The 22,760-nt window shown below is 39.9% G+C and overlaps 4 protein-coding genes across 4 annotated transcripts in view; 1 reads left to right on the plus strand and 3 right to left on the minus strand.

Annotated features, from left to right (window-relative positions):
- Positions 1–1,249: 1,249 nt before the first annotated feature.
- Positions 1,250–3,455, minus strand: LOC108249411 (galactose-specific lectin nattectin). The gene is made up of 7 exons (XM_017438801.3): positions 3,360–3,455; positions 3,169–3,225; positions 2,861–2,882; positions 2,555–2,646; positions 1,866–2,000; positions 1,682–1,793; positions 1,250–1,464 (listed from the first exon to the last, which is right to left on the minus strand). The coding sequence occupies exons 2-7, from the start codon at positions 3,223–3,225 to the stop codon at positions 1,397–1,399; spliced, it is 486 nt and encodes a 161-aa protein (XP_017294290.1). The 5' UTR covers positions 3,360–3,455; the 3' UTR covers positions 1,250–1,396.
- A 3,883-nt stretch (positions 3,456–7,338) lies between these two features.
- LOC108249404 (galactose-specific lectin nattectin) lies at positions 7,339–10,867 on the plus strand. Its single transcript, XM_017438792.3, has 7 exons — positions 7,339–7,431; positions 7,555–7,611; positions 8,012–8,033; positions 8,221–8,315; positions 9,756–9,890; positions 10,145–10,262; positions 10,644–10,867. The coding sequence occupies exons 2-7, from the start codon at positions 7,555–7,557 to the stop codon at positions 10,709–10,711; spliced, it is 495 nt and encodes a 164-aa protein (XP_017294281.1). The 5' UTR covers positions 7,339–7,431; the 3' UTR covers positions 10,712–10,867.
- A 3,035-nt stretch (positions 10,868–13,902) lies between these two features.
- LOC108249403 (galactose-specific lectin nattectin-like) lies at positions 13,903–16,941 on the minus strand. Its single transcript, XM_017438790.2, has 7 exons — positions 16,819–16,941; positions 16,643–16,699; positions 16,335–16,356; positions 15,919–16,022; positions 14,600–14,734; positions 14,377–14,488; positions 13,903–14,112 (listed from the first exon to the last, which is right to left on the minus strand). Exons 2-7 carry the CDS (start codon positions 16,697–16,699, stop codon positions 14,045–14,047), a joined length of 498 nt encoding a protein of 165 aa, XP_017294279.1. The 5' UTR covers positions 16,819–16,941; the 3' UTR covers positions 13,903–14,044.
- Positions 16,942–20,771: 3,830 nt separating this feature from the next.
- LOC108249405 (galactose-specific lectin nattectin-like) overlaps positions 20,772–22,760 on the minus strand; it is a 3,138-nt gene continuing 1,149 nt past the window's right edge. Inside the window, exons 3-6 of the mRNA XM_037976897.1 lie at positions 22,586–22,604; positions 22,253–22,387; positions 21,963–22,074; positions 20,772–20,980 (exon numbers count right to left, since the gene is read on the minus strand). Of these exons, the coding sequence (XP_037832825.1) occupies positions 20,913–20,980; positions 21,963–22,074; positions 22,253–22,387; positions 22,586–22,604 (334 nt within the window). The 3' untranslated portion in view covers positions 20,772–20,912. The remainder of the gene's footprint in view (positions 20,981–21,962; positions 22,075–22,252; positions 22,388–22,585; positions 22,605–22,760) is intronic.

The raw sequence follows: 22,760 nt of genomic DNA on the forward strand, positions 1-22,760 counted from the left end.
TCTCAGCTACTACCACACCAGATTTGAGCTCAGTATCTATAAAATTCACAGAGTTACAGCCTCATAGTTTGTCCAGGTTGAACTGGGTGTGGCAGCCATCTTGAATCGGGTTGAATCCAAAGGTAAATTTGCTGTAGGGAATCCATTTAAACTGACATAAGGCCTTCGAGTGTTTGGTTTGTGTTAAACTGCTAAGAAATGATAATGAAGGGATCTGTTCACCACCAAGGTGTTAGGATCTGAGTTTTTGTATTTTGTTTTGTCTTCATGTTTTAGTTTATTGTTTGTGTTATTTAGTTGTCTCTTCCCTGTGCCTCAGCCACCATTCACTTCTCCTCAGTCACTCTCTCTCTCTTCCCTGTTCTCACCCATCTACACCTGCCTCTAGCTCCATAATCACCTCACCTGTGCCCACTTCCACTAATCACCCTCTGCCTTTAAAACCCGGTCACTTTCCACATTTCCCTGCCGGTTCATTGTCACACTTTGCCTCCCTGATGTGCTGTCCTTCCGTTTGCTCGTGTCTCGTCGTCTCTCATTGGTTCATCTCTTGTCTCAGGTCTGTTCAGGTTTGGTTTAGTTAATGTTTTTGTATTTAGTTTAGGTTTTGCTGCCACGTCAGCCTTTGTTTTGGTTTGCCTTTTATTTCTAAATAAATTAGTTTGTTGTCAATATGAGTCTGCGCTCAGGGTTCGCCTCCTTCCCCCCAGCTCATGACACAAGGGGACTTTTCTTATCTTTGGGTCATTTGTTGATGCTGGACTGAGCATCAGGTGAACAGAGGTGGATGAGAAAAGGCCAAAAACATCAGCTTAGGAAACATAAAAAGAAGATGCTTACGTTACTGCCTCTTAATGAGTATAATGTAAGATTTTAATCAGGTTAATCTAATGATTTTAGCCTCCAGCTGTCATGCTTTATACAGGACAACAGTTTACTGTTTTCTGTTTTATCTATTAAAAGTCTGCAGATTTTGATTTTCACTGATCTGTGTGAAATCTGAACCTGAAACGTTTGTCTAATTTTAGTAAATTATCTCAGACATCATTCAAATCTTCTTGTTCTCTCGGCTGCTCCCTTCTTCAAGCAAAAACGAATGATTTGATTTGTTTTTACTCAGGATGCCTCCCCTGCTGCATCCTGGGCTCAAACCTGCAGGATTACACGACCGCAGCTCTGACCACCGAGCTACCAAAGCCCTCAGACATCTCTCAAATAATCCAACAAAATCACACAAACAGGTGGCAGAAACGTTTGCAGAGAACATGCTTTTATTGGGGGTGATAATCTGAAGGACAGGTCAGCAGACATGTCCGATTATCTCCCAGCGGTGATGTCATCGAGGCTTGACCTCCCGCTGGAAGCGACATCTTCCCGCCAGACACGTCGGGACGACTCACGGGTCTTTGGCGCAGACCAAACCCAGCTTGGCGTCACACTTTGCATCGTTGACGTAATCTTTTCCTGCGAAAGAGATTCAGAATAAGTAAGAAAATCCTGTCACGTGTTTTTCTTGTAGAACTAAGAAAACCCAAACTGATCAGGAGGTTTGATCCTAAACAGAGCTTTTTGTCCCAACGCGAAGACTGAGCCTCCAGTTTATTATTTTAGCTGAATTAATCAGAAACAACTTGCTGTTCGCGCTGAAAACATGTCTTCAGGAAAATGATGATTTTCGTACCATTCAAGTTGATCATCATGCAGTTCTCATTTCCACCCAAGTTGTTGGGTTCGTTCTTCCCCCAGGCGTTGAAGGTGAACTTCAGACCGTCGCTCCAGAACCAGTACCCCTCCTGTGAGACAGAGGTTTCCTAAAGTCAGTTCACTTCTTTTTCATGTCAGTAAAAATGTTTTTGTTTCCTGACCTTCACAGCATCGTAGCCTCCGACCCAGACTGCCTCGTGGCGTCCTGCTGTCCTGTAGATCAGATCTCTGATGAACTCGTACTCAGACTGGGTTTCAAGGGAGGCCAGATTTCCATCGAATGAGTTGCAGAAACGCTGAGAGGAACGAAAAAGTCACGTCATTGTTCACGCTCTTCTGTTCCTGCTTATCAAACTACTTCTGCACACTTTGAGCTGTTTTAACCATCAACACATTCACCCCGATCAGGAATAGAGTGCTAAGACTTTTAGTGTTTGTATATTTTAATACTTTATTTACTTTATTTCCTCCCTTTCTTCAAAAACTTGAAACTGAAATCTACTTACTTGGTCTATTTTTCTCTTTTTATGCAGCTTTTAGACACAATTTTACCAATTAGCTTCTGTTTGTTTGAACTTTAATGATTCAGTTTTCACTTCATTCTTCAACAAATCTCAGTAAAGTCATTCAGCACTCAGGAGTACAGAAAAAATGTCAGAAATCCTCTAAACCTGCTTTAAGACTGATGGGATACGAACTACTGATAACTATTAGACAGAACATGACTTCAAAAATGACCAGACTATCCCTTTAGGCAGCTTTTATTGCTGGGCTGATGTATCTATAACAACTTTAAATGGCTGTAATCTTAGTATTTGTGAATAATGTCACATAAAACCAGCTGTCTTACCTCAGAATCATGCCAGTCCCGTTTAGAGGCGTCAAACACGTAACAGTAGCCTCCGTACCACGTCCATCCAGGAGGGCAGGACTTACAGGAAACTGTGAAACATCTGGAAACTCAGCCAGGCATCAAACCTCACAAACATTTAGGCAGATTAACAAAACAAGACAAACTCCAGAAAACATCACAAACATGCTGCAGTTTCATCAACAGCTCCAACACAGACTAAAACGGTGAAATAGTTTATCTATCATAAGGATTGATTTGTGGTTTTTGGACACCCGTCACCTCCGGAGGATAAAAAGCACCAACCTAGGTCTGAGTTGCAGCCTGCCTGTGGAAATTTAAAACAAAAAGAAAGAAAAATAAAGAGTCAGAATCTGGTTGGTGGAAATGGGAGATCTGTGACGCATCGTTTGTTCATCCTTTATTATTAGGAAACCGTCTCCATAACCCAACAGCTTGTCAAATAAAACAAACAGAAATGATAATTTTCTGCTTTGATTTAATTTATGCACATTTCAGTGGTTCATTGCCTTCTTCTCTGGTCACGATAAAGAAGTTTATATTTTAATCCATTAACAAAACAAACATAAAATCAACCACTTTTGCAAACTCACATTTGCTCCGATTCCCAGTCCACAAAGGAGCAACACGAAGAGAAGACTAGATGTCATCTGAATGAACGGAGGAGAAATACGTCAGTGTTTAGAAGAGCTGTCTCATTTCCACATTTACCACAACCAAATCTGGAATTTAATGAAAATCAGGACCAGTTGAAGTTTAGTTGAACAGTGAAATCAGGTTTTACCTTGAGGTGATGTTTGGTCCGAGCAGCAGCAGCAGTTTCACTGACTGAGAGAAGGATGCCTTCTGAGAGCCAACACGGTGTTTATATACCTTTGTCTGCTCGGCGAGCCTGTCAGTCAACCGATGGCAGCTCATTAGTTAAAGAATAACGCTCTGGGAGAAGAAATTCATCAATTGTGGCGTGACAACCCATCCCAGCTGGCTTGTGACCCGAGGCCCGCCCAACAAAACAGGTTCAACGCATCCCAGTTATCTTTAAGAAATCTGGTTCAGCTTCTTGGTCCTCGAGATGTCGGCTCTGGATATTCATGCATTCATGTCAGCTGAGGTTAGATGACCAATCCTGAACCAGGAGAGACAACACAATGAAGGCAGAAGTTTTATTTTAAAGTTTAAACAAGTGGAACAAAAGCTAAAATTTGCAAAACTATTTCTAAAGCCTAAAGTTTGCAAAACTGGAACTAAAAGCTAATTTCTTTAATAGAGCAAATATGCTCTATGCTGATTCCAACAGGAACAATGTTGAACAATTTTAATGGATTTGAAAAGATATCGGTGCATTTGTATGGGAAACTTAATTTTAAATCCAGTACTTAAAAAAGTGTAACTGTTTCCGATCGAGTTGAACGTTTTAAATTATGATGACGGCTAACGTTGCACACAGTGTGCAGCAGTTTGATTGTAAAATACATGAAGTAGAAACTATAAAGAGGAAAACAAGAGAGCGAATGCTGAGCCAACATTCACACAAAACAAGAAAGTTAATATCTTGTTAAGGAATAAATACCACTGGCCTCCTTTTATGCCAAAGTTTGAAATAAATATTTCTGTTCGAGCTCAGACTATGTGCTAATTTGAGCTCAGTATCTGTAAAACTGACCCTTTTTTGTGTTTGTTAAGGTGGATTAGCTTTGGTGGCTGATTTGGAACAGGTTAGGTTTCCTGCATAAGTTACTACAGTGTTAAACATAGATACTAGGTTTGTTAGTTAGCTTGAGAAGTCACTAATCCAGATTTCTGCAGGATTTTCTTGTAGTTTTCCACCGTTGGGTTGGTGTGTCAGAAGGATCGGCCACAGCAGACACGTCTCCTAAATGCCACTGAAGTTGTTTAACTTGGTCATCTTTCTTTGTCTCTCCACACCCAGCAGGTGGCTGCAGGACAATTATGTTGATTTTTTCTCTTAAAAACATTTGGTTCATATAAGCCTAACCACTCTTTTATTGAGAATAATATCTGAAGATTAAGGCATTTTTATTTGTTTGTTGGTTCTGTCTTTTACAACTCTAATTAAACATCATTTTTTCCAGATAAGATGCCACCAGGTGGTAAACAGCTGACAGCTCTGCTCCTCTCTTTACCTGCAGGTCTGAAGCTACAGTGACAACATCGATCCTCAGCTTTTGGCCCAATGTAGCTTGGTACCAAGTGTACTCATGGACCACCTTTTGCTCTAACATGGGGGTCTTTATTGACAGCCCATGTCAAGCACAAAAGGCCTATTGTGAAAAAATGATGTTTAATTAGACAGAACCAACAAACAAATAAAAATGCCTTAATCTCCAGATATTATTCTCAATAAAAAAGTGGTTCAGCTTATATGAACCAAATGTTTTTGAGAGAAAAAATCAAATGAAAATGAAGAAACAGAACAACCAGGACAGGAAACATACAGAACTGAACAATGAACCAGCAGAGAAGTGGAGTAAAGGACCGGGTTTTAAGCACAGACGATAACGGGTAACAGGTGAGTGATAATCATTGCCGACAGGTGGAGGTGGGCGGGGCAGAAAAAACAAGTGTTGACTGAGGTTAAAGGGAAGATACAACAACACAGGAAACAGAAACAGAACCAAAATGTGGCCAACAAATATAACTAACAAAAACATGAACAAAAACCTTGAAATGAGACAAGACAGATGCAAGAAAAACCCAAAACCTCACATGTCCCTCACCATGTTCTATGAACCTTTAATGGCATGGACTCCCTCAGACCCCATGCTAGAATATCAGCACAACACGACTACCATCTGTGATAGGTTTCCATGATTTTGTCATTACAATGATAGCCGAGGCATGAAGGTAGCCATGCAGGCTGTATGTCAGGGATCTTGCTACAGAAGTTTTGTGTCTGCTCAGATATATTGTGTATCTATCACACCCTGTCATGCATCCTTAATGCAGTCCTGAAAATGTTGCCAAGATCCTGCAAAGACCGTCCATGTTCTGATATCTTTGTTGTGTCAGGATCATCAGCCTGTTATGCTGGTTGGTGTAACAGCCCCATCCAGTTTGTTAAGAACCTTCTGAGTATTTTTTTTCCAGGTATCAGAGTTCAAACTGTGTCCGTAGGAATGGCGACGCCTGAAAACATGTCTCCTGATTGCTATTTAAAATATCTCACATGGTCATTTTTTTTCTTTGTCTGTCCCCAGCAGGCAGGTTGCTGCTTTGGTATTTTGGGTTTGTTTGTTTGTTAAAAATGTACTTGCACCCAAGAGACGGCTGAAAACCAATTAAAAAGGTTCTCAAAAAGTTCAGGGTTCCTGTAGTCAACTGGCACTGGATCATACATCCTGATGTGGTTCAACTGCTGAACAACTGGAAACAGACTAGACTCTAGCAGCAGAAACCAAAGAGCAACAAGGGCATCAACATTTTTGCTACATGTCCACCCCTTACTATTCAATCTGTCCAATCTGCCCCTGGATACCTGATACCTGGAAAAAAAAATACTCAGAAGGTTCTTAACAAACTGGATGGGGCTGTTACACCAACCAGCATAACAGGCTGATGATCCTGACACAACAAAGATATCAGAACATGGACGGTCTTTGCAGGATCTTGGCAACATTTTCAGGACTGCATTAAGGATGCATGACAGGGTGTGATAGATACACAATATATCTGAGCAGACACAAAACTTCTGTAGCAAGATCCCTGACATACAGCCTGCATGGCTACCTTCATGCCTCGGCTATCATTGTAATGACAAAATCATGGAAACCTATCACAGATGGTAGTCGTGTTGTGCTGATATTCTAGCATGGGGTCTGAGGGAGTCCATGCCATTAAAGGTTCATAGAACATGGTGAGGGACATGTGAGGTTTTGGGTTTTTCTTGCATCTGTCTTGTCTCATTTCAAGGTTTTTGTTCATGTTTTTGTTAGTTATATTTGTTGGCCACATTTTGGTTCTGTTTCTGTTTCCTGTGTTGTTGTATCTTCCCTTTAACCTCAGTCAACACTTGTTTTTTCTGCCCCGCCCACCTCCACCTGTCGGCAATGATTATCACTCACCTGTTACCCGTTATCGTCTGTGCTTAAAACCCGGTCCTTTACTCCACTTCTCTGCTGATTCATTGTTCAGTTCTGTATGTTTCCTGTCCTGGTTGTTCTGTTTCTACCGCAGATCTTGGATTTAGTTTTTGTTTTGCGTTGCTGCCTCGACAGCGCTTTGGTTTGTTTATCTTTTAGTTTAATAAATTCTGCGCTCTGGGTTCGTCTCCATCTCCACCGATCCTGATAAGGCAGGGCAAAGCTTAGATGTTTCTATTTGTCAAGCATTAACGTGGCAGTATCATAGTCGCTTTCACACTGAGAGAGGTTTTCCAGATTTGTTGTAATTCAGCTGAAACCGAATTAGTTACGTAGGTCACTGAGAGCGTCGCAGGGTCATCGTCCAGGATGGAGGCCTGAGGTCTGTTTCTCAGTGACAGAACAGCTGAACCAGTATTTCAGCGTCAACATTTTTCACCTTCATCAGCATGTTTGGTGCAACAAAGACCGATGGCAGCATTAGATATCCTAGAAGGCACACCTTAAAGACTCTCATTACTAACTCAGACTTGGAGACAGCAAACCTCTGCAGGTCACCAACCAGGCAGGACGGGTTGTCAGACACAACTGTAGACCCGCCCCACACCAAGATAGCTTTGTTCTGTAACTAATGAGCTGTCATCGGTGGAATGACGGGCCCACCAGTGAAGCAAAGGTATATAAACACTGCGTTCACTTATCGAAGGCATCCTTCCTCCAGCGAGAGCAGCGGCTGCTTGGATTTATCTCAACAAGGTAAAACCTAAACTGTCGTTCCATCAGTCAACTCTTCGATCCAAATGAAGAAACTTTTAATGCTAAAAGAAAAGGCAGAACAATCTAATCATTTGTGGACAAATGTCTTGACTGTTTCCACAGATGGCGTCAGGTCTTCTCTGTATGTTGCTCCTGTGTGGATTGGGGATCGGAGCAAATGTGAGTTTGCAAAAATTCCTGTTTTTCTTTATTTTCTGTTAAATTAATCAAATATAAACATCAAGATTGTCTTTGCTGGGTTTACTACTTTATTATGATAAGAAAACAAGGCATTAGAGAAAAACAGTAGCCCACAATTTAGGTTTTTAAATATAGTTTTTAAGAATACAAGTTATTTCAATGGTTGTTAAATATACTTTTATAAATTAAGCAGTTGTTGTTATTTTGTTAAATGAAAAATACATATTAGCCAAAAATAAAAACCTCTGTGTTGCATATAGACCATGAGCTGCTCTGATTTCCAAACATCAGCGGCAGCCACAGATAAACTCTGGTCAAACTCTACAATGAATCCCTTTCTGACTCTGTTTTTATTTGATTTTCATTTAATGATCCACAGGCACGATGCGGTCTCCAAACAGGTTGGTGCTTTTATACATTTCGAGGTGGTTAGCCCATGAAACTACAGGATGTTAAGAAGAATCCATTATTTTATTTATTTGTGTTGTTTTTTTAGGACAGATATAAATCTATTCTCTTTAGACTGTGGTGTGAATATATACAGCTGTGTTGCATCAAATACCTGCTAAGTTTCCAGATGTGTTGCAGATAATTCCTGTAAGAACTGCCCTCCTGGTTGGACCTCATTTGAGGGCTACTGTTACCGGTTTGTGGAAAATAAAATGGACTGGGCCGATGCTGAGGTACAGCAGCTGCTTTAACACTTTAATCCTCATTCTTGAAACTGTTGATCGTCAAAATCTGCTTTCCTCTCTGTTTTGTTCAGATGACTTTAGTCACAATATCCATACAGAAATATGAACACCCTGTACCCGTCTCAGAACATCTGATTTATAAGTTAGAACAGTTTAAAATAAAATATTTTTAAAGATTATTCTACCTTTCTCTTTACTGTCAGCTGCAGTTCATTGGTCTGTAGCAGATATGGAGCTTTGAGTCATTCCCACTTAGTCAACTGTGTCTGACTGTTAGCAAAATATCTCATGAAAGAATGGACAAATTTTAATGAAATTCACAGAAAGTAATAACTGAATGTACATCTACAATCCCAAAATCTAAAAAGTTGGGATAATGTCTAAAATAATAAAAACAGAATTCAATGATCTGTGAATCTCATAAACCCTCATTTTATTCACAATGGAACATAAAAAACAGATCAAATGTTGAAACTAAGAAATTGTACAATTTTTAGAAAAAAATCAGTTAAATTTGAATCTGATGTCAGCAACACGTCTCTTAAAAGATGTTCCAGATGTTTCCCTGTGTGCAGCATCTCCATCAGTCTGTAAACATCTGGACCTGAGGATGTCCCATTCTGTCTGTTCAACAGTCCTAGATGGGAGCAGATGTTGTTCTAAAACCTGGACTAATGCACCCCCATACCATCAGAGAGGCAGGCTGACCTCAGAACAGTTCTCCTCTTTGGTCCAGAGGAGACACATCTGTTCACATCTGGCTTCTTCTTTGCCTAATAGAGCTTTAAGCAGCATTTGTGGACGGCACGGTGAACTGTGTTTACAGACAGTGTTCCTGAGCAGAACAGAACCAGAACCAGCCTTGACCTTTGACCTCAGAGCCTGGTGAACCTCTGCCCATCTTCAGCCTCTAAATGCTCTTTTTATCTCCAGTCCTCTGAATTAACCTCATTAGTTCCTAAAAGCTCCTCCAGATGTTTCTGACTTTTACAGCCTTTGTTGGAACAACTTCTGACAGACGTGTTGCTGCCATCAGAACCAAAATTACCTGATTTCTTCTTAACATTTGTACAGTTTGATAGTTTAAACATTTAAAACATTTACCATGTTCCATTGTGAATAAAATTTGGGCTTTTTTTCCTAACAGGGATTCTACGAATGACTAATTTTTGGAGTCAGTCCAGTTCAAGATGGCCACCACAGCTATAAATGGCTACTACTCAGTTTTACAAATATTGAGCTGTGTAGTAGCTGGAAGTCATCCTGAACACAAACTCCAAACACTACACCACTTTTTTCCAAAACATTTTGAATACTCAATATAATTGTTTTTATACTGATGCCTGATGTTTTATTGGTCAGAAAAGCCCAACAGCTGAGCTCTACAGAGCAGTATTTTGTTGATTTGCGTTTCATCTTTCCCATCAGAGTCGCTGCAACTCATTTGATGGAAACCTGGTTTCCGTTCTCTCAAAAGCGGAGTATGACTTCATCAGGGATCTGATCTTCAAAGCGTCAGGAACAAACACAAGATGCTGGGTTGGAGCCAACGATGCAACAAAGGTGAGGACTGTGTGAAATCAGATTTACCTGTTATTGAATATTTTATATTCTTTTTTAGTACCCAACTCCTAACCAGTCATGAAAGAGTGACAGTAACAAACTGCTGGGAAGAAACTGTTGCTGCTGAATTTTAAAATGTGATTTTTCTGGATTACATTAGAGCGTGTTACATTGGTTGGTCTATAATGAACAAGTCTGCACTGTTGGCATAAAAAGAAAGACGTACACTGACTTTTAAAAACTTCCTCTCACAGGAAGACCACGGGATTTGGAGTGATGGTTCAACATTCGACCCCAACTTCAGCTTCTGGGGCCCAGGGGAACCAAACAACAAGGATGGGAACGAGAACTGCATGGAGATCAACCTGAATGGTACAAATGACTTTAATGGATTTTATCTGTTTTGTTTTAATCTTTTCATCACCTGTCCATGTTTGTTTGTTAGAAGAATATCTTTCAACCAGAGGACAGAATTTATGAAAACTCTCAGAAAGTAATTATTGTCTGTTCATCTTTAACTGATTAAAATTTGGAGTCAACCCAATTCAAGATGGCCGCCACAGCAGTCATAAAAATCTTTTAAACTCTGGCATGAAAGGTGGCGGGTAACATGCATTTCTTAGTGAAATTTTAAATGTGCTTTTATAAACAAACTGTCATCTTTCACGGTTAGTTTTTGATTACATTTTTTTTATGTTCTTTATGGAAAAAAAAACCCCTCCAGGTTTATAATGTTATTTCTTTGTTTTACAGGAAAGGATTATGTCAACGATATAAACTGCAGCCAGAAAAACTCTTTTGTTTGCGGCAGATACCCGTAACTCGAGTCCTCGTTGACCCGATACGCCGGACTCGATGATGTCACTTCCAGGAGGACGTCAAGCCTCGATGACGCCACTTCTAGGAGATAATTTCACACATCTGATGTCTTATAATTCAAAATAATACCTCAAATAAATGCAAGTTCTTTGCAAACATCTTTGCCATCTGTTTGCATAATTTCTGATTGATTGTCTGAGTTCGTATTAGAAATTTTACTAAAATAAAACATTTACACAGAGGAAAAACCTGCCGTCTCACACGAATGCTCTTAACGCAATCTTAATATCTTCAGTCTCTATTTATCACCCACCAACGAAAGAGGTTTTGATTGACAGCTCTGTGTGTGTGTGTGTGAGCTAACAGTCAATGGATATACGTCTACAACTGATTAAGTGTTGGAATAAACCCAATTCAAGATAGCCGCCACAGCTAATAATCTATAGCCAACATAAAAATGGCTGTAACTCAATCAATATCACAAATAATGTGGTAGTAGCTGAGAGTGATTTTTAAGTGTCTATGTGAATTTTATTTCTATTACCGGTAAACATTTAAAAAGAAACTGAGGTTGACCAACATGTTTTAACACAACAAAATAAAATCTAAAGTTGAATAAAAACCAGAAAAAAAGAACAATAAAACACATAAAAGGGCAGCAAACGCAGATAGGATCAAATAAAATTTTATGCTTTCTTTAATTCATAAGCAAAGTTAAAAAGATAAAAACTGTCTTGAAATTAAACAAAATGACTAAAATTCTGTCATTTTTCTATATAAGATTTTAATTTAAACCTTTAGAATGAAAATCTCTTTATTTATGAAACCTGGTTGTTAAATGTAAAGATTCTACAGAAAATTGTAATATTTTGTTAAATTTAAATGGTCTTGAATCCAAATTGTGGGAGTCAGACTAAAGTTACATGTTAGATTGATACAACACAGTTTATATCTAACAGCCAAATGTAAAATCTGACTTTTCAGGTTAAAAACTGAACATTTGGATTTTATTCGCTGCTGGTTAGGGGAGTCCTAAAACAAAAGCAGGTTAAGAAGATCAAACCCTCGTTTATTTAAGGTCTCCGGAGTCATTTCTTTCACTGTTTGCAATTTCCTTACACATTTTAAACAAGTCTGAGATGATTCTAACAATAACTTGGAGTGTATTCCCTAAAAAAAACAATCTTTTATGATTTATTTCTCTAAATCACCACATTGTTTTTCTAACAGGAGGTTGAATAAGTGCTCACACCATACGAATGATAAAGTTTGAATGTTATTTCAAACAACAGAGAGTCTGTCTTAGAATAACTCTTGTTAGGAAGTTGAGGTTCTATGGTTTCTCCACTTGAGGGAGTCGTGGAGCCACTCGAGGAGGACGGACCGGCTCATGATTGGACTCACCTGCAGTTCATCAGGATTGTTTGGCATTGGGTTAGAGGAGCCTTTCAACGCCTGAGTGTAAACCGAACATGGTACCTCTCTGTGACTTCCTGGAAAACCAAGTATTGAAGTTCTCCGACAGATCCTGTGTTGTTGGAACTATCTTCCACGGTTGACTGCATTCGCTCCTCTGTGAGTCCTGTCCGCCCTCCAACTCGTCCACCTGCAAACCCACCTGGACCTCCCCGTGGTCAAAACGTACCTCGGTGCTCTCCCGGATTCAGTCCAAGGACCCTGGTCCCGAGCTTCCACTCGCCTCTCCCTGACGGACCCACGGATCTCTCCGACCACTTGATCCAGTTTTCCTCTCTCCCAGACGACAATCCAGTTCTTCACAAATCCTTGTACAAATAAACATTATAACCCTTTTTCTGTTTCCTGTAGAGCAGGGGTGGGCAATCCTGGTCCTCAGGGCCTCCATCCTGCAGGTTTTCCTTGTTTCTCTGCTCCAACACACCTGATCTGAATCAAATGGTGATTAACAGGCTTCTGCAGAACATGAAGAGATAATTTAACCTCTGAATCAGGTGTGTTGGAGCAGAGAAACAAGGAAAACATGCAGGATGGTGGCCCTGAGGACCAGGATTGGACACCCCTGCTGTAGAGTATCTGCATGTGGGTCAAACTATTATCATTAGCAGAGTTTCTATGTTCACTCCCTGTTCAGATCCTGCCAAACATCTGAACACATTTATGACTTTTCACATTTGTTCCAGCTGCAGGGGTCTTTGCCCATTGTTTGTTTTCCTTGCAGGATTCTGAAGACAGGCCTTCTGCGGGTGTCGTCTTGATTGGTGCTCTGCGACTTTAAAGCTGCCATGCATGCAGCTGAGGAGAGGCTTTTCTCTCTCCCTCCTCAGAACCCAGCTGGTTTGGTTTGTATTTGGTGGTTGAGCTTGGTCAGGTTTGTTTGTTTGTTTGTTTGAGTCTCTTGCTTAATTTGTTTTTTTTCTGGGTTTTGTATTATTTCATTTTGGTTTCTATTTCAGGTATTTCCTTTTCTAGGTCTAATTTCTGCAGTATAATTTCATAAATGTATTTTTCTTTACATTAGTAAATCCTTTAATGTTACCCCACCAAACGAGCCTGGTGGACGTAACACATTTGAAACAAATTTCCTCAATCTGAGTTCCTAAAAGTCGTTCTGTCAACCATCGCACATTCCAAGAAATTCAACCCTCTTTCCTCTCTGAAGCTTCTTTCTGGCATTTCCTTTTTTGCCCAAATACTAAAGATTCACACCTGATCTTGTCCTGCTTTTGTTGTGTTTCAAAAAGACTCAACAAAGTAAAACAAATTTCATTTTTCATTCATGTTTAAATTCCAATCCTAGTGTGATTATGGAGTTTTAGTTAATCTGGTACAGGATAAACCAGAACTTTTGTTAATCGGTGTAAAAACATTTTACAACTAAAAAAAATGATACGTCCATGTATCTTTATTCTGTCATCCATTTTGGCTGGAAGTGCCATTATTTTGCTGATTAGTTTGTTCACTGAAGGATGTTCCTGCAGCTGTGTAATGAAGTAATAAAATTTCAGACAACGTATGAATGTTTGAATTAAGAAGTGACTGATCATCTTGGTGTGCCTGTAACTGCAGACATGTAAGATATGAACTCTTCTGCATCTGTGGACAAGTCTGGTGCTGACAGGTGTTTCACAGTGAATCCATCTTATTTTGATTTTTTTTATTTTTAATCTTAGTGCAGACGTCAGACAAACACCTAAATGAACAGGTGACACAGATGTTTGGGAATGACATGCATTTATTTTATCTGAATATGACATCAGATTTTTCAAAATGTCTTCCAGAAGTGATGTCTTCGAGGCTGGACATCCTACAGGAAGTGACATCATCATGTCTGGCGAGTCGGGACAACAAGGACACGTTTATGCGTCTTTGGCACAAATGAAAGAATTTTTCCGGCTGCAGTTTTCATCGTTGACGTAATCTTGTCCTGTAAACCAAAGAAAAAGAGATTCAAAATAACAGAAATTAATAACAGAGGGATCATATTATTTCTTGAAAAAAGTGGAAAATTGAAAAAAAAAAAACAATAACAATGTAGGATTAGATTAGTTTCACTCCTGTAAGGAGCTTTATTGTCTTCAATACTGAACCAAGCAGGTGCCACAAATAATGACCATCTGATGTGTTATTTCAGCTAAAACGATCAAATCAGTTCTGGAAACATCAGTTTAAAGAGCAGTTTTCTTCGTACCGCGCAGGTTGATCTCCATGCAGTTCTCATTTCCATCTACGTTGTTTGGTTCTCCACTGCCCCAAGCAGTGAAGGTGAACGGGGAACCATCGGTCCACACCCAGTACCCCTCCTGTTAGAAGAGGTTTTCAAACTTTGGCTCTTTCTTATCATGCTGATAACTCTACAACCACTCTAACAGCTTAATATTAATTTTGTTCAGAAAAAAGAACTAAATCCTTACCTCTTCTGCATCTGTGCCTCCAACCCAAGTCCTTGTGTTTGTTCCTGTAGCTTTCAAAACAAGCTCCCTGATGAAGTTGTAGTCATCGTCTCCTTGAATGGAGGTCAGATGTGCATCGAATAAATTGCAGAAATCCTGTGTGGAAAGATGCCAACATAAAACATCATCACATCTACATCACTGTGGCGTGAGCATGAAGAGCCAGTTATCCAGACGACACCTAACGATCCATCCTCTGAATCATGCTCGTCTTAGCTGAGAAAACAACAAAGAGCTCAGTTAACACAACGCCAAGATGGAAAGACAGCAGCAATGACCTTAGAGAGGCAGCTGATGCTGCCCGTTAATCCGGGAGGGGTTAAAGGTCATTAGGAGTCCATCATTCTACAGAGAAAGATTTTTTACCAGTGGAAAACATTTAAGACAGCTGCCAATCTTCCAGGAGTTGACATCCCAGCAAATTCACCCTGAAGGTCAGACCGTGCAGTGCTCAGACAAATGAGCTCCATCTCCGACTCTACAGGTCTCCATTAGCAAGTTAAAGGTCAAAGGTCACGGCTTGTTTGAAAGGGCTGCAGCAGAAAGCCTCTTCCCTCTAAAAACAACATGGCAGCTCGACTTAGGTTTGGAAAGTCTGCAAACCTTAATCAATTGAAGCAGCGATGGAAAGAAGAGTGGGTCAAAATTCCTCCACAACCATGTGAGGGACTGATAAAGTCCTACAGAAAATTATGAGCATTATGCTGTCAAATGTGATCCGCACCATGCCAATAAATGCATTTTGACAGTGTGATCTAGCCATAATACTTAGTTTTCTTGAGATAGTTAAAACTCATCTTCATCAGAAATCAGGACTGTTGGGTTGGCAGCTGATTCAAGCTGAAAATGTCCCATTGAAGAACATCCATGACTGATCAACACATTACTGTTTTAGATCACCTACAGGGGTCAGAACAGAGATACTGAAACATCCAAGTAAGTGTAACATCAGAAACAATCTCATCATCAGGAAAACAAAGCTGATTTTCCCAAGCCACTAAAGACGATAAACAATGGAGAGTTTCAGCCCAATAAACTGTGAATCTGGAGGTCCAGTCCTGGTTCTGCAGGGCCACCATCCTACATGTTTTAGATGTTTCTCTGCTCTGACTCACCTGATTTGAATGACTGAGTGATTAACAGGCTTCTGCAGAACTTGAGGAGCTGCTGCAGAGCAGAGAAACATCTAAACCATGTGGGATGGAGGCCCTCCAGGACCAGGATTGGACACCAGTGACCAACATGTCACACAAATACAACAAACAGTTAAACAGTTGTACCTCAGCATCATCCCAGTCCTTTTCATTCTCCTTAAACAGGTAACAGCGGCCTCCAAAGTAAGTCCAGTTTAGTGGGCAGAAGTCCCAAGGTTCTATGACACCAACTATGACACAAACAGAAGAAAACAGGATTTTAATGAATATGACTGATTGTGGGAGGAAACACAAATCAAAGAAATCATGACAGAAACAGAAGAATAATGAGCGAATGGTGCTTCTGTACCTACGCCTCTATTGATCTCTAAGCCTAACAACTTAGAACTTCTTCATGGTTTGAAGAACATCTTTGTGAAGCTTTTTGTAAAACACTGAACATTTTGTGGTTTTATGGAGGGTCAACACAGAAGCTTTGTGAGTCATATTGTGTTGCAGACTGTTTTAAAAATGAACCAGAACAAAATGAGAAAAGCACCAACCTGGTACTGCATCACAAAGCAGCTGTGGACGTAAAAAAGAAACAAAGTCAGAAACAAACTGTTCATAAAAAACATTTTCCATGTGAACTGCTTCAACATGTAATTGTGTCATTGATCACTTTTTATCTGAGCTGTTTGTTGTGAGCACGTGGTGAGGAGCACCAACCATATTTATGCACAAAGTTTCATTCAAATGACTTTTTCTAATACATATTTCAGGGTTAATACTGAAGAAAATACAACAACAGCAGGAAGAATGTTTAGTTTTCATCTATTTTACCAAAAATTAACATTTTTTGCAAACTTACATTTCCTCCGATCCCCAATCCACAAAGGATCAATGTGAAGACCAGACCTGACGACATCTGTGGGAACATTACAGATAATTTACTGATCAGAAAGAAACCTGAAGTCTAAATAATCTAATCTGAAATTTCAATACATAACAATAATTTAAAATGGAAGCAAAGTTCCTAAATCTGACCTTGTTGAGACGTGTCCAAGCAGCAGCAGCAGCAGCAGTAGCAGCAGTAGCAGCAGCAGTAGCAGCAGCAGTAGCAGCAGTAGCAGCAGCAGTAGCAGCAGCAGTAGCACTCGCTGGAAGAAGGATGTCTTGGAAAAGCAAACACAGTCCTTATATACCCATCTTTTGTTGGTCAACCTGTAATTCAACTGACGGCATGTCCTTAGACAAAGATTAATGCTGCAGGGGTCTTTCGCCTGTGACACTCGGTTCATGACCTGCTGAGTTTTTCTGGTAAAAGTGGTCTTGTTTGTCTGGAGGGGAGACCGCACCTGGAGCCATTTCTTCTGGCTGGTATTTAGGAATCTCACATGTGTGCAGACTGATAATGTTGAGGTGAAAACACTGGTTGGTTTACTTCATATCAGTCAAGCCCTTCTGAGAAAGGCAGCCTGGTATTTATCTGAGATTACAACATTTTGTTTGGGGTTGTTGGTTCTGGGACTCCTTGTGTCCACAGATTACAATGTCTTTAACTTTTATTCTTTTTCTACTAAATCACAACCAACCATTGATCAGATTGTTCTCACTGTTTCCTGACTTTTTGGTTTTAGAACAGCTGAAAATGTCATTAGTGTTGATGTCCTGTCTTGTTTCTTCTAGAACCTTAATTCTTAAAAAGTTGGAGTGTTGCGTGAAATAAAAACAGAATGCAATTAATTTCTAAATCTCATAAACCAATATTGATTCACAGTGAAGCATTGCAAATGTTTAAACTAAGAATTAGTACCATTATTTTTTAGGAACGCACAATAATTTAGAATCTGATGGCAGCAGCTCGTCTCTTTAAAGATGTTCCAGATGTTTCCTTCTGTGCAGCATCTCCTCTTCTTCTCCCATCAGTCTGTAAACATCTGGACCTGAGGAGAGCAGCTGCTGCAGGTTTTACAGGGAATGTTGTCCCATTCTGCTCTGATGGAGGAACAGGGATGGAAATAATAATAAAAAGAAGTTTCACTCTGATGTCCTGAGAGTTTCCACGACTCAGAGTCTGGAGAGCCCTAAGAGTGACCCAACCTGAGACCGCTGGAGCTGTTTGATCAGGAGGAGTGGACCAGGACACATGGGGACACCCGGGGACACCTGGGGACACCTGGGGACTCATAGGGACACATGGGGACACATAGGGACACCTGGGGACACCTGGGGACAAGTGCACGAGTCTCAGAGGTACAGAAATCAACTATAACTGCATCAAAAAGTTGAGCAACAATACATTAAGGTAAGGTAACCATCCTTTCAGTCAAAGCCGGTTTCATTAGTTTGTTTTTTAAAATAAATAAAATAATGACTGATTAACTGATTTTTAGTATTTTTTATGACGTTTGTCAGTTTCAAGTTATTTAACAGAACTGATAAACAGATTTGTCTGTCTGCAGTTTGACAATCAAAGGATTTTCATATTAAGACAGAACTGAAAAGTTTAATCCTTTTCTTATAAACTGTTTATTTGGGGTTTTAAAAAACAAGAAGTTCTTGTTTTATTTTGTCTCTCTGAGCTTCTGATTGGTCTCCGATCTTATCCCATTCGGTTCGTGACCTGTTGAATTTTTCAGGTAATAGTCAGTGGTCAGGAGGAATGGCAACACCTGAAGCCCTGTCTCCCGACGGGTACTTAACATATCGGACTTTTCCATTTTCTTTGTTTTTCCTCGGGTGACTTGCAGGTAGTCGAGCTACTTTGTTTCTGACAAACACACCTTGAATAAATGTGGAGATTAAAACATTCTGGTGTGTTTGTTAGTTCTGAAGTTTACAGATAGATAATGCTCTTAGGTTTTCTTTGTTTATTATAAAATCCTAACAGGCGTTTTTAGGCAGTGGCTTCGACTCAGTCTGTGGTGTTGAAGGTGTGTAGAGAGAAAACTCAGTGGCTAACGGTGGCGGGGATGAGAATTTTATTTTTTAAAAGAGTTTGACTCAAGCACATTCACTGTATTCTCCCCAGTTTATTATTTCAACCAAATATTTTAACCAATCTGGGTCAGGATTTGGGTTTTTAGTTGTGTTTTGGTATCTTGTGTGCTTGAGTTTGTTTATTAGTCCTGTTCTTGTGATCCTTGTGGTGCTCCCTGTGTTTTATTGTATATTCTCCTTTGTACATTTTGCTTCTTGTGTTTTCTGTGTCATTTCTCACCCTCCTCAGTAGATTTCTGGTCAGCTTGCCACCTCACCTGTTCCCCATCGCCTCTCAGCTGTTTGTCCTTTTCCACTCGTCCTCAGTCCTCTAAATTCAGTCTCTTGTTACTCACGCCCATCAGATCATCATCGTTGTTGGTTTTCATGTCAGTCAGGTCTGCCATATGTGATCCTTAGAGTTAAGCTTTTGTTCTAAGTTTTGCTGCCATGTTAGGTTTTTTTTCCCCTTATTATAATAAACCAGTTTTTGCTTTTTTGAAGATGAGTTTGCCCTCACTCCTGATAATCTGATGAAAAGCCTCACCTCAACATCAATAGTCCGAAGAGATAAAAAATATGGAAAAAAACAGAGATTATCCCAATGGCAGCACGACAGCTTCGGGGTTAGCACTGTCCTGGATTCCTGGTCCTGGGTTCAAGCCCTGGTTTGGACCTCGGGTCTTTCTGTGTGGAGTTTAAATGTTCTCCTTGTGTTTGCGTGAGTTTCCTCCCACAGTCTAAAAACGTGCATGTTAGGTTCCTTCAGGCCTCCCTTAAAAATGGAATCTGTGATTTCAGTGGGATTTGCCTGGTTAAAAAAAGGGATAATAAATAGAAACTCTAAAACAAATAACTCATGTCCACGGTGCTGCTGCAGGTCAAAGATTCACACCTTCCTCTTCTGGTCAGACAGGCTGACACACCTGTGCTGTGTTGCTGCCGTCATATTTGATTTGCAAGCAGGATTCAAAACTTTTAACGCATGCACTCAAAACTTCTGCTCTCTTTTAAATATTCTCTTTTCTCTCTCAAATCTTTGTGTTTGCGCTCAGATTTTCTCCTCACACGCAAAACGTCTCTCTCTCTCTCACGGATCGGATCTCTGCTTTAAACCTCTCTGCTCGCTCGCAGATTTTTTCTGCTTTCTCGCAGATTTGAGCACCGTCGCCTAGCAACCATTCCAGCCAATAGAATGACAATGTTCCTCTGAGTGCACTTGATACTTTCTAGTGGGTGTGCTGGTGCTACATTGTGGTCTCTGCTTTTTCTGGGCTGCCCACTAGATGTAGGAAGAAACAACTTCAGCTTTCTGCTCAGTGTTATAACTTTCCGTCATGACATGCTTTCAAAAGAATGGCCTTTGAATTTGTTTGGCTTTTTTTCATGTTAGTGATTTTCTGGCTGGTCAAAACATAAAGAGAACTTAAAGAGAACTTTGGCCATATGGGCTGCGACCAATAGCTTTGCATTCACAACAGACAGCAGGTCCGTGTTCTCTACGTTAGTAAATAACAGCCCAGCAACATCTCCAGCTGCTACTGATCGCTAACAGCCCACTGATGTGAGGCCGGAGTATGGGGTTCCATTAGTGCCAAAAATATGTTTATGTGTCTATGTAAGGCTATATGTAGCATGCTATGTATATGTGAGGTGATATGTAAGGTGATTTTAGATACAAACTAAAAAATGGTACTTCCATGTATCTTTATTCTGTCATCCATTTTGGCTGGAAGTGCCATTATTTTGCTGATTAGTTTGTTCACTGAAGGATGTTCCTGCAGCTGTGTAATGAAGTAATAAAATTTCAGACAACGTATGAATGTTTGAATTAAGAAGTGACTGATCATCTTGGTGTGCCTGTAACTGCAGACATGTAAGATATGAACTCTTCTGCATCTGTGGACAAGTCTGGTGCTGACAGGTGTTTCACAGTGAATCCATCTTATTTTAATTTATTTATTTTAATCTTAGTGCAGACGTCAGAAAAACACCTAAATGAACAGGTGACACAGATGTTTGGGAATGACATGCATTTATTTTATCTGAATTAGACATCAGATTTGTCAAAAGTCTCCCAGAAGTGATGTCTTCGAGGCTGGACATCCTACAGGGAGCGACATCATCATGTCTGACGATCCAGGACAACAAGGACACGTTTATGCGTCTTTGGCACAAATGAAAGCATTTTTCAGGCTGCAGTTTACATCGTTGACGTAATCTTGTCCTGTAAACCAAAGAAAAAAAAAGATTCAAAATAACAGAAATAAAACAGAGTTATTGGCTTTTTTTTTTAAACTTGAAAAAATGGAAAATTGAAAGTTTTCTTCGTACCGTTCAGGTTGATCTCCATGCAGTTCTCAGTTCTGTTCATGGAAAAGATGTGAAAATTTTTAACTCATACAAATATTTGGGAACTGTGTTTGATTCCAAACTAAACTATAACTGACTGTATTGCCAAGTGAGATCAGCAGAGAGTTATCTTACTGAGGCAGATAAATTCTTCTAACATCCGTAGGGAAAATTAATGTCATTTTTAATCAGTCATTTATTGAAAGTACTATTACTTTTTACTCTTTTTTTGTTGGTTCAGTGGTCTGTCTGTAAAAACAGCCTTCATAGCATTATAAAAGGTTTGCTCTGATATAATCAGGTTCCAGCAGAGAGACCTGCAGTCCTGCTGGGAGAAGACGGTCCTTTGCAAAGGGAGGGAAACAGTTTCCACATCTTGGAACCACATCTCGTCTTCTGAATTTATTTTTATGCCTTTAAAAAACAAACTTGCTTTGACAAAACGGATGGTACCCTTAGAAAAGATTGAAAATAATCTGACCCTTGACCTTAGAGGTGAACTCTTAAGGTTTTCCACAGTGAATCCATCTTATTTTAATTTATTTATTTTTATTCTTAGTGCAGACGTCAGACAAACACCTAAATGAACAGGTGACACAGATGTTTGGGAATGACATGCATTTATTTTATCTGAATTAGACATCAGATTTGTCAAAATGTCTTCGAAGCTGGACATCCTGCAGGAAGTGACATCATCACGTCAGAGGAGTCGGGACAACAAGGACACGTTTTCATCGTTGACGTAATTTTGTCCTGTAAACCAAAAGGAAAAAAAGATTCAAAATAACAGAAATAAAACAGAGTTATTGGCTTTTTTTTAACTTAAAAAATTGGAAAATTGAAAGTTTTCTTCGTACCGTTCAGGTTGATCTCCATGCAGTTCTCATTTCCATCTACGTTGTTTGGTTCTCCACTGCCCCAAGCAGTGAAGGTGAACGGGGAACCATCGGTCCACACCCAGTACCCCTCCTGTTAGAAGAGGTTTTCAAACTTTAGCTCTTTCTTATCATGCTGATAACTCTACAACCACTCCAAGAGCTTAATATTAGGTGTGTTCAGAAAAAAACCCAAATTTGAAATAACAGCAAAGGTTTTTTTCTGTCCTGTATTTGATAATAAAACAATGATTCCCACAGAAAATGCTCACCTTTGCTGCATCTGTGCCTCCAACCCAAGTCCTTGTGTTTGTTCCTGTAGCTCTCAAAACAAGCCCCCTGATGAAGTCGTACTCATCGTCTCCTCGAATGGAGGTCAGATGTGCACCAAATGAATTGCAGAAATCCTGTGTGGAAAGTTGCAAACATAAAACATCATCATCCAAGTAGGATGAAGAAAACAAAGCTGATTTTCCCAAGACAACAAAGACGATAAACAATGGAGCATTTCAGCCCAATAAACTGTGAATCTGGACCATTCACCTGTCCTAGTCCTACAGGGCCACCATCCTGCATGTTTTAGATGTTTCTCTGCTCTGACTCACCTGATTTGAATGACTGAGTGATTAACAGGCTTCTGCAGAACTTGAGGAGCTGCTGCAGAGCAGAGAAACATCTAAACCATGTGGGATGGAGGCCCTCCAGGACCAGGATTGGACACCAGTGACCAACATGTCACACAAATACAACAAACAGTTAAACAGTTGTACCTCAGCATCA

This window comes from Kryptolebias marmoratus, linkage group LG8 (genome assembly GCF_001649575.2).
Source record: "Kryptolebias marmoratus isolate JLee-2015 linkage group LG8, ASM164957v2, whole genome shotgun sequence".
Lineage (NCBI taxonomy): Eukaryota > Metazoa > Chordata > Actinopteri > Cyprinodontiformes > Rivulidae > Kryptolebias > Kryptolebias marmoratus.